The sequence below is a fragment of the Condylura cristata genome, unplaced genomic scaffold (genome assembly GCF_000260355.1).
Source record: "Condylura cristata isolate star-nosed mole 26May11 unplaced genomic scaffold, ConCri1.0 scaffold00029, whole genome shotgun sequence".
NCBI classification, from domain to species: domain Eukaryota; kingdom Metazoa; phylum Chordata; class Mammalia; order Eulipotyphla; family Talpidae; genus Condylura; species Condylura cristata.
Genome location: NW_004567130.1, coordinates 15,739,121 through 15,751,008, shown reverse-complemented (window position 1 = coordinate 15,751,008; position 11,888 = coordinate 15,739,121). Strand labels below are relative to the sequence as shown.

The 11,888-nt window shown below is 38.0% G+C and overlaps 1 protein-coding gene across 1 annotated transcript in view; it reads right to left on the bottom strand.

The window, feature by feature from the left end:
* The window catches only part of MED13L (mediator complex subunit 13-like), a 265,044-nt gene that overhangs the window by 40,122 nt on the left and 213,034 nt on the right, over window positions 1–11,888 (bottom strand). The window contains exons 10-14 of the mRNA XM_004691010.2: window positions 7,301–8,032; window positions 6,240–6,465; window positions 4,884–4,989; window positions 4,468–4,592; window positions 1,841–1,940 (exon numbers count right to left, since the gene is read on the bottom strand). Of these exons, the coding sequence (XP_004691067.1) occupies window positions 1,841–1,940; window positions 4,468–4,592; window positions 4,884–4,989; window positions 6,240–6,465; window positions 7,301–8,032 (1,289 nt within the window). The remainder of the gene's footprint in view (window positions 1–1,840; window positions 1,941–4,467; window positions 4,593–4,883; window positions 4,990–6,239; window positions 6,466–7,300; window positions 8,033–11,888) is intronic.

The window sequence follows — 11,888 nt, the reverse complement described above, 5'->3', positions numbered from 1 at the left end:
CACCTCCGGGGCAGGCGGGAATCGAACTCATGCACAAGTGGCTTTAGCTTCTTAGTGCTGTGCTTTAACCCGCTGCGCCACCAGGGAGGGCCCTAACCTGTCCTTTCTTTTTAAAACATTGTTTAAATGATGGCAGTGACATAATCATGTTTTTGTTGTCTCCAAAAATCTCCAATGCAAGAGTGAAGTATGCAGAACACAAAATGCTTCTCCAACTCATCCCAAATGCCCCCCTCATTTATAGTTTAACATGAGAATGGTCTTCTCAATTCCTTTCTCTATATTTTCATAGTGTGTGTGAAACATAATAGGACTAATCTTTGTTAAGCACAGATAGAAACAGATATCTACTATTTACCTTACTTTGCCTTTTCATTTTAAAACTGCTTAACAAGCAGTTTTATTTATTTATAACCACTTCTTTACTGATGTACATAGGAAACTGAAGATAGTTGCGGGTTTGTTTTTTTTTTTTTAATTCCACACTTCAGGCTACTCGTAAGCAGAGAAATGAATATTGTAAATAATTGGGATTTAAGAATCTCCTGTTGCTTAGACAGAGCTTAAGAGTTCTCCTCACAAGAGAAAAAAATCGGCAGCCATGTGGTGAGGGATGTTAGCTACCTTATTGGGGTGGTCACTTTGCAATACACACATGTATTCATATACTGAACTACTGGAGCTCCAAACCTGAGACCAACACGATGAAACCACTTTTTGAGTAAGTGAGAAAAAGAAGAGAGCACACAGCATACTTCCCTGGGCGATGACACCAGCAGGTTGGTTTGTGAATGAATTTTGAACATATTATCAGACTTTTCAACATTTAACATCGACTGCCACGTATCAGACTGTCAAGAAGAGCAGAGGATTAACTGCTGCAATACAAGGGCCAAAAGCTCACTTGGCTAACCTAGTCATATGCATCTACTTTTGCTGTTTCATTTAATCTGTGAGTTCCATGTTTGTAAAATTGTGCAGTGCAGAGTAATAAAAGAAGAAAAATGTTTAATTAAAAAAAACTACAGCAACTGGTTAGCCATCATTATTCATTTTCATACATGTCATGCTTGAGAAAGCTTTGCATATTTTAAAAAGCTATGGATCCACTAAAGCTGTCAAAATCCCATCTCTGTATACTTCATACTTCTACATTTGAGTAAATCAGCACTACATTTATAGGTTCATAAAACTTTTTGACTCATCTCTATGACATGGTGGTTTTTCCTCTCAATTTGTTCTCATTACCAGCTGAAGTTAATGAGAAGGTATTAAAGAATGATTTGCAATGGAATTATGTTTCTTCTTCTGAGCAGCCACATAAGGTACACTCTGACTTTCTTTATTCATGCATAGTACTGTGGTTTCTTAAAGAATAACTAGAAAACTAGGGAATTTCTCTTCTTGTCAGCATATTTAATAAAACTAGTTGATCTCAAAAGGAAACACAAAAACTTCAGAATGAATCTACAAATGGATGAAGAAAACAACTGTTCATTACCCTATGTGAATTAAATGTATAAAAGTTGAAATTTTTTTACACAAAGTCTCTTGAACAGCATATCCTACTAGGAAAGGGCATTAGATATGCTTTTCCGTATTTTAAATCCTAAGTATTAATTACTAATTTGAAAACAAAAGGGAAAAGGAATTCAAATGCAGATGGTTTTTTAGCTGCCCACCATCTCAGGAATACCACCTTACACAAAATTTAATTCATAGCAAATATCCTATCAAAAGGAAAAAAAAATAAGAGGAGAATTTCAGGTAAGGCATCAATGAATGTGAGTTACAGGTAGCTCACAGGTAGTGAGTTTCTCAGTCCATTTACTCTACTCACTTGGTGGGTAAGGAACAGCAGCTCGTCCGTCCTTTCCAAGAGGTCGGTCTTCTGTACCAACTGTGGGCAACTTTGATGAACGTAGTGCAGGTGATACAGCCTAAAGACATATTGTTGAAAGAGTAAACCATTTGTATGTAAGTAGAGCAGCAGTCAATTATTTCTAATATGTATCTACTGATATTTAAAAATAAAGAAAAGATGTTCCTTCTAAAGTATTCAACAGGTGAACATCTAGAAATACCAGCAAATGGTGCCGCGGAGGAGGATGGCTATCAAGCACGAGCAACTGAGTGCTAGGGCCTCCTTTCCACGGCCCCGGGAGGGAAGTCTGTGCCATCAAAGCAGATTTTGCAGACTTTAAGCAATTCTCCCCCTTCAAGATGATTAGAGTAGTTTCGGGACAGTGATTACATGAAGGTGGTACTTCCAGGTAGTGATCTGCTATCAGCCTGGCTTTCCTTCTGTTTTGAAGCTGCCATCTAAGAAGAGATGACCTCAAGCCTTCCCAAGCTATAATTTTATTTTTCATCACAAGAAAACAAAAACATTTTATTTCTATATTTACTGTCCATCTTCACAAGAAATTACCTCATCTCATATAATTATTGAAATATACAGAAATTTCTCTTGAATCCAAAAGACATTTGAGATGAAAACATAGCCAACGGTCTCTCCTAACTCCAGTTACAAGGAAAATAATGTAGCAGATGTATTAATGCGAACTGTTGCCTTTGTGAAATGCCAGATTAAAAAACAGAGAGTATAGGAAAAAAAACTCCCACAATAGAAATAAAATCTTAGAAATGTCCAACTCTCCTTTGATTATCAGCATTACTAAGACTATGTTCAAAAAACAAAGGGTATACCTTTTTAGTAAGTCCAATAGTAATATATCATTTGTAGAGAGTATAATGGTTCAGAGTTGTGAAAAATAATCACCAGGGATCATGGCTGTGAAGAGTACAGGTTACTATGCAATGTTTGCTTTCCCTGACTCTTTTTTGTCCTTCTCTGCTTCTTCCTGCTATTTCTTTCTGGTTCCTTTATTCCTACTTTGTTCCCACTATTACCACCAAGCCATCAAACTGAACACTCAGGATCATTAAAACCAACCCAGATAATGTCTGGCTTTAGGAAAACAATTACGTTCAAAAACAGATCTCCCAAGCTTGGATTAAAACACATCTGATGTTTCTTCTACCCAAGAATTTTCACACTGCCATGTCCTTTTCTTTGAAGGAGTCACTGCCTAGATTCTGGGCCTCTTCTTTCGATACAGCACAAGTAACTAAGTATTGCACCTGCTTTCTGTGTATCAAGATTGAAGAAAAACAGCATCCGTTCAATTCCACACTCACTAGTCTTTAGAGAAACATGTTACCGGTAGAGTTCAAAGGTCAAAGCCCTAGATATGGCCAAAACCCTCCTATCTCTACAAATCGTTACCCATCATTCAGAGAAAAAGATTGTTCATAATTCTCCCATGTGCAGTTAATTCACTCTTGTTGCTTACCAAGGCTCATTCCAGGCTCAAACTAATACCCCTCCCACAGCTTTTACTAACCCAATCTTTCCACATTTCATGGCCATTATGATCTCACATCTTCAAAGCACTTCTAATACTAATGTTGTGTAATATCTGTTAATCAGATACATTTTATTTTAAAGTGAGAACGGGTTTTTGGAATTTGATTCCTACTTAACCTACAAATGTTAACTTAAATGCTGCTGTGTGACTGTCACTTTGTACTTAAAGGATTTAGATAAATTATGGCAACACAACAATAAGTATATTTTAACTTCATTTTAATGTTTTACTCTAAGTCTGTGAGTGGCTCAAGTATAAGGGTAGTAAATGAATAATATCTGTAACCTCAATGATTAGACTGAGTGATTGCCACAAAGAAATTGAGCACCAAATTATGAACAAATGTACATAAAATGGATGCATGGGAAGGAAGAATAGTACATTAATGAAAGAAAAATAAAGTGAATGCCTTAAAAAGAGAACCTATCTTACTTCTGTCTGTCTCCCAGAAATAACCAGGCACTTCTGTTTACTCAAAGATACAGAACTGGCTAGGAGAAAAAGGACATAAATTTCCTGAATCAGCTCAGCTATCCTCCCAAAAAGTTGTGATTCTTATCTGCCACTCTGATCCTATGATGTCTTGCAGCATTATTTAAACTCTATGTACATAAATTCTATTTTCCTATTATGTCAAAATCCTAAAAAGTGCTGATATAAGTTATATATTTCTCATACTTGTAGACTTATCTTTGACCCATCAGATGAATAAAAAATTATATGGGCACTGTTTTTAAAATCTGATCTAGAGTGATCAAAAATATATTTCTATTAGTTTCATGATTTTTAGAAGGATTATTTAAAATCAATGTGAAAATTTTAATATTTACAACAGGAATAACATTAATGAAAACGCTATTAACCAACTAACAAAATGAAAAGACTACACCACTAACTCGAATCCTTTCAGAATGTACACACATTTGAAGAACATTAAAATCTGAAATAAGTTCAGGAGACCAAACTCTACAGGAAGACAGAAATACTGACATTCTTTCTATTTAGGGAAATTTTAGTTTAGCTATGGCAGACTCACCCCAAGTTCATCATCATCAGAATTATCAAAGATGTTGTCTAAGTCATGCAGGGAAGGTGCCAAATCTGTCACCTGTGTAAGGCTACTGGAGCCAGCTCTGCCAGCAGCGTTATCCTGCCGGACATCTGTGGGAAAGGAGGCAAAAGACCCAGAATGAGTGATTCCTCACTGGTGGAGAAGTGAACAAGATGTGCTGGTGATTTTCCCCTATGTCTTCAGTTAAATTTAGAGACAACTATTTGCACATATGTTTATCAGTTTTGAAAGGAACTAAAAATCAAACTATGAAAAACCTATTACAGATGAGATCAACTTATTGCTATTTAGAATAAGAATGTAATTTTAACTAGGTAAGCATTTCCCTTGTATTTTATTTTAGCAACAATCCAAGTGAGGCAAATAATCATTGTACACACCTGTTTTAGTAGCAGAACTGAAAATAGACATGGCATTTTTCCCATCAGGCACCGGCGTGGAATGACCTGGTGTAGTGACATCCTTGGTACCAAATCCATCCTCTGACTGTATAATAAATTCAGCCAAACAAAACACATGAACACCAACCCAAAATGTGGAATATGAGGGAAAACACAAAGAATTAGAGGGTAGAATGGAACTTGTTATGAGCACAAGTATGATAAATCATGGTCTATGCAACCAAAGGAAATTTAAGTAGAATTTAAACAGAACCAAGAATTCCCCTACACTCCCCTTAATCCTATGGGGTATTTGAGTCAATCAGGGTTTTATGACGAAAAACCCTGGTTTTAGTGGCATTTGGTTAAAGGTGTGCCATGGTGTTAAAGGCTGTTTTCTTTTTTTTTTTTAAGATTTATTTCATTTATGTACACAGAACTGGGATACAGGCCAGAGGCTCAGGGGCGGTGAGAGGATTCACCAGAGATAAGAGTGGGGAGCAGAACAGACCGACTAATGAAGCACACTGCTCAGGGGAGCAGCAGGCGGGTCAGGAGAGGTCCGCTGTGCCATGTGGATCACCTCTGGGCCGGGGATCAACCTCATGCTGAAGTGGCTTTAGCTTCTTAGTGCTGCGCTTTAACCTGCTGCACCACCAGGGAGAGCCCAAAGGCTGTTTTTAATTACATTGTCGATGCTAATTATGGATCAAGCTTTCTGGCTCTAAATTGATCCCTGTAAAGGAATCCAGGAACTATTCTCTTGAAATATACTGAGCTCTCTTAGTTGTCTTATTTCCGCTAGCCTCAAAAATAACTCTGTAATAGGTCCAGATATTAGAATGTTTTAAAATTTAAGACTAAAGACAGCAGACACCCCCAGCACTCATGAAACCAGTAAAGTTAGTACTGAGACAGTCTAGGAAGAGTGTTTATATTAATTCAGAGTGATGCAGAGGTAAGGCACTCAGTAAACAGAGTAAGCGCTCACTTAACAGTAAATATCATTATCAACCCTTTTTTCCTCATATGTTGAATATTTTAGAATACTAATTAAAAAGAATTAAACAGGGAGCATAGGCCAGCAAGAATTAGCATATGAGAAGAAACATGCACTGTGTAAGCTATAGCCTTAAAAAAAAAAAACAAAAAAAAAAAAACGAGACTTCATTTATGTTTGGCTGACTCTTAAGCAAAGGTGAGCCATGACATAAAAAGGAATGACACACTGTCAAACACAGCGGTGCCAGAGCACGAACGTGAGGACAGAGCAAGACCGCCTCAAACATTCTGCCTGGAGAAGGTTCCCACACACGTGTCCCTGACACACCATGCTGCGCTCTGCGCTGAAGGTACCTTAGTCTTCTTCAGGGCATCTTTCTCTGCCCCTTGTTTGCATTTCTTGTTTGCTGTAAAGATGTATTTTATGTCACCGTCTTCAAAGGTGTATGGGTCATTGACTTCTCCCAAACTGTCTCCAGGTTGTTGTGACAGAGGCAATGGGTCAAGGAAGTGGAGTGGCTGCATCTGGGGCTGCTTATCTTGCCAGATTTTAAACCGTTTATTAGGTTGTGCTAAGAGTCTAAAAGGGAAAATAAATAGTGACTTAAGCCAGATTAAGAAGACCGATGTTCAACAAAAAAGAACAGCAACTGTAAAGCTTACATGAAATTAAAAAAAAATTAAAGCTCATCTACACAGTGAATTTCTTTTAGAAATTATATTCAAAACTAAATAAAATGTAGTAGCCTTTATGCAGGATATGTTTTTGTCTCGGATTCCATGGATTCCACTTAAGAGCACAGACGGGCTCTGAGAACAGACTGCCTGGCTTCAAATCTGTGTCATTTACTAGCTGAAGGGCCCTCGTTTCTTTCTCAGTTATGCAATTATGGTAATAGTATGGTTGTGGTGAAGATTAAATGAGATCATCTGTGTAAACTGTTTAGAATGGGTAGCTCAAAAGTGGTTTAAGTATTAAATGCTGTCACTAGATACATGGTATCTACCTGAACACAGAGCTTGCCTTGAAGTGTCAACATACAAAGGCACTGGCTACAATATTAAAAGCTCTCATAAAGTTATATTCTTTGAGCCCAAAATAAATTAATACATAGTGGTGCACTAAATGCCACAATGAGACCTTACTATACAGCATACTTAAATAATGAATAATGATAGCTACAAATGCATTATATAATAAGTAATAATAATGCATGTAAACCTCTTGAAGGACATAGCACTTGACTGTATGTAACATTTTCTCAATACAGAGTCTGGAATGCTGAAAAAAAAGCCTCTTTTATGTTAGATCTGAAGGTTTAGCAAGGAGACATGAGAATGCTAGTCCCTGATTCTTAGGAGCCTACACCCTTTCAGTGGGTAACCAGAGGTAAGTGGCATGGAAGTTGCCTTACCTTTGCAATGCAGTGCTCTCTGAGTTTACCTCCATTTTGGCATCACACCTCTCACCCTGGAGCTCTGGAGGCCGGAACTCAGCATCATCAATGGGCGGGAGGCGGTAACTGTGCCACCACTTCTCTGATGACTCTGGGTCTGAGGGCCTAAGCCCACAATATAAGGCTGTCTCGCTGACCTCTGCCATCAGAGGCAGTCTTTGGCCTACGAGGACAGTTCTATCATCCATGGCAGACAACTGCTGCAGGTCTACTCCATTCCCATAAAGGGCTGGATTCACAGGGACAGATGGTGGGTCCAAACTCTCTGCTTCCTGACCTCGTGGCTGAGGGCTGAGAGTTGGCGGCAGAGGGGAGATAGGGGAATGAGGTGAATCCATAGGATTCAGATTCATTTGCTTGCTTGTATTTCTGGAAGGCACAGCCATTTGCTTATCATATTTCCTACTGCTAGACACCTCTAAGGAGGAGTCTATCCCTGCCAACCCTAGCTTCTGTCCTGGTGTATCTTGTTCCATGCATAATTCTTCGGCCACAGAGGGCCTATGGTGAAATGGTATCAAGGGTCTCTTTTGTAACTTGTCTCCCTTTTCCTGTCTTTCTGTTGTTTTGTGCTTAGAAGAAGCAGGAGGTGGTAAAGATGAAGATGATGATGGTCCTGCACTGAACCCTGGTTGAGATATTGTGGGAGGTCGATTCGGTCCTACAGCACAACGTTTTAAAAGTTTATGCCTGAAATGGGAAATTAAACTGAAATTAACAAATATGCAAATGAAAATAGTTGCATCATTATTATAACATTGCAAAAGAGAGGCCTCCAGTAAGACTATGTCTGTTTAAGCACATGTTAGATGCACTAATACATCAAAAAGGATCTAGGTGTTAATTTATAATGACTAGAAACTGCAACACATCCTGATACAAAGTGATGAACCAATTACATACAAGTTACACAGGGAAGAAATGGGCTTAGACATCAGCTAATGTGCTGGTAACCCTTACAAAATTACTGGTTTGACAAATCCCCAAATCTTTCAAATTTGATGAGGGCCTTAAATATTCTATTCATATTACATCTTAAATCCAAGAATAATAAGGTCACCTGCCAAGAAAAAAAAGCAAAATATGCTTCCAATTTCTATTTTACAACACTCTACTAATTCCAATATACATCAATTTATAGCGGCTTCCAGTACTGTAATTGAAAGTTAAGTGAAACTCTATCCCAAACTGTGAAACTAAGATAATGAGGGTTAAGTCTAAGAACATTTAATAGGATCAATATATTAGAAAACTTAAATATGGTTTATGAAAGAAGGGATAAAAGAAGGGATCTTATAGACACATATTAAAATGAATATTAGTAAGATGACTGCAAATGAATATTTACACACATAAAATGCATCTGTACTATCTAAGTAGGGAAAGAAAGTCTGCCCATACTAACGCACATCTTGGCAGGCCTGGGTGTGAGAAATTGCTCAGTAAGGGTTCACTAGGTGATGCCAAGGTTTAATCTGAGTAACAAAGTTATACAGCAGGTCAGCCAGTTCCTCCCAATACATAAATCATTCCCAGGGAAAAATGTAAGCTCTCCTGCCAGTGTAGCAGTAACTCTCTGAGGCCACTAGGGTGGCATTAAATTACTGTTGTATTGCACTAAATGATGCCCTGGTGGGCAGTAAAATGGATTTGTGTGGCATAATGGGATGGTTTAGTGGGACAGCAGGATGGCTACCCTGCCCCATAAGGCTATTAAATAGTGTAAAAAGCAGACCATTCCATAATGGATTTGGTAACCCTGCAGCAGATAATATGAAAACACTCTTGCCAAAATCTCTGCTATTATCTCTCCTCCTCCTCTTCTCTCTCCTTCAAACACTGACTCTGAAGAAGGTTGTCTAAGCATAACCGCTATTGCCAATAAGGCAAATGTACGCTGTAGATCCCCAGGCCACAGGACCACAGTAACAGATGAATGTCTCATCGGAAGATACCTTGGTAGTATCTTCTAAGGGTGCTTATTTTAAAACCTAAGTGCTAAAAAATCCTTTAAAGTTTTGATTGGGATTTTAACGACACCATTCCTTTGATGGACATTTTATGGTAGTCCCTTCAAAGTAAGGACTTTTTGCAAAGAGAATATTCTTTTTAAAAAAGTCAGTTTTTCAATTGCATTTAACAACTCAGTCATATTGTGAAATGGTCAGAATTAAGACTACACTCATAAGTTATAGACCACAATTGCATGTCTGTGTATGAAAGGGATCTCACTAAGGCAGGCAAGTAGGAAGATCAGGTGCAGACGGCTAAATATATAGGTGGTATGGTAGTAGGAAAGAACCAGAAGCTGGGCCAAATAGTGCATAAATACATGGTGGCTAAAAGAATGAGGAAATTATAGTGACTAAAAAATTGGTATATTTTAAAGAAAGTTACAATGCAATGCAGTGACAGACTAGACCTAGAAAATAAAGAAAAATAATGAGAAAAATTCCAAAGGTAAAAACGGAAAATTGTGATAAAAATGACCACAGCAGAGCTCTCCCTGGTGGCGCAACAGGTTAAAGCTCCACACTATGAAGCTCTCAGAAGCCACTGCAGCACAAGTTCAATTCCCAGCCAGAGATCTAACCCACATGGTGTGGCAAACCTCTCCTGACCCACCCACTTCTCTCCTCAGCAGTGTATTTCAGTACATCTGCCTGTTCTGTTCCCCACACTGTCTCTGGTGAATCCTCTCACCCTCTATACTTCTGGCCTATACCCCAGTTTTGTAAGCATAAATAAATAAATCTTTAAAAAAAACACACACACACACACAACAATATACCTGGTCTATGAGAAAACAGATATGTCATTACAGATATGTCTTAACAGCATCCTCCCAAAGCCAAGACTAGAGTAACTTTGAGAAGTCGGGTCTGACAGTCAGCGGGATGTGATGCATAATTACAGAAAAGACTGAAAGGTCAAATAATTTGGTAAGAAAATAGAACATTAACTCTAGGGCAAAACATGTTATTTGTTTATTTACAATTAGGGTAAAAATAATTCAAAGTAGCAAATAAAAATGTATTATAAATCAGTAAAAAGTTTATTTTTAAAAGTGGAAAAAAAAAAACTACATTAACGTAAGATGAAGGCACAAGTAAAGTTAAATACATTAAAATTTACCTATCCTATGTACTTGTTAAAGGTGGACCAAAACTTGGTAGTGAGCTGTTTAGAAAACATTAATAAGAAAATATTTTTTTTGTCACACAATCTACAAAGACCCAGAAACAGACAGCAAAACATGTATTTAGTTGAATATCTCATCGGAAGACATCTCAGTAATATCTTCTAAGGGTGCTTATTTTAAAACCTAAGCTCTAAAAATCCTTACATGAAATTTTTTTATTTGGATTTTCAGACAAGAGTCTCACAGGCTCAGAGAAGACCCTTAATAAGTGACTAACTTCTTCAAAAACATTCTTCTTGAAAAATCAATCATGAGTTTCATTAGACTGATAATATACCCAACAAGAAGCTGACTTCTAAGAGAGAGCATAATAAAAGAGAAGCAACTTAAGATGCAGTGGAAAACAGAAGGTGTCAAAGTCATTGCATAAATGTGCACAGACCCCCAAATTTGCATATATTCTCAGAGGGCCTATCCTGAAGTGAATTCATTTAAGAAGCCGGTTTGAAACTAGAGAAATGGATGGTCAGCTACTAAATATATGCATCTCGACCAAACATTTTTATAAATATTGAGCAATATCAAATGTCAAAATAGATACAATGGAAGTAAAGCCACCCTAAGTTGCTCATTAAGGGGATAATCATCACAACATACTCCAAGAGTCAACTGAGCTGGCAGTGAGACTGACATATACTTAAGAAATTTAAGAACTTTAATGACAATACGGCTCTTTATTATTATCAGAAGGTATGTCAAGGGAATATTCACAAGGAGCATAAAAATTGTCTACAGGCCCTCCCTGGTGGCGCAGCGGGTTAAAGCACAGCACTGAGAATCTAAAGCCGCTTCCGCATGAATTCGATTCCCGCCTGCCCCAGAGGTGACCTCACGGCGTGGCAGACCTCTCCTGACCAGCCCGCTGCTCCCCTCAGCAGTGTACTTCACTGATCTGCCTGTTCTGCTCCCCACTCTGTCTCTGGTGAAGCCTCTCACTGCCCCTGAGCCTCTGGCCTGTACCCCAGTTCTCTATGCACAATAAATAAATCTTTAAAAAAAAAAAAAAACTGTCTACAGGGAACATTTGGGGATCCCGTACAAACATCAAATGAAAGAATAATTTTAGCTTTAGCATGTGTTACCAAGTATCTGCCTCAGATACCACTACCAGCAGCAAAAAGAAGTATCTATGAAGGTCTATTTTATTCAAAGTCTACTAACACAAACCAGATACTTAATATATATCTTTACATTAAAAATGAAAATTAAACTCATTTAAGAGCAAGAGACTGTTTTGTCAAATCAAATCCTTTAGTTTTGAGGTAGCTGCTATGGGGCTGGTCTTCCCAAAAGGGTCAGGTGGCTTTTCTCACTATCTCCGGAGTAGGCCTCTTGTCAGCTTGA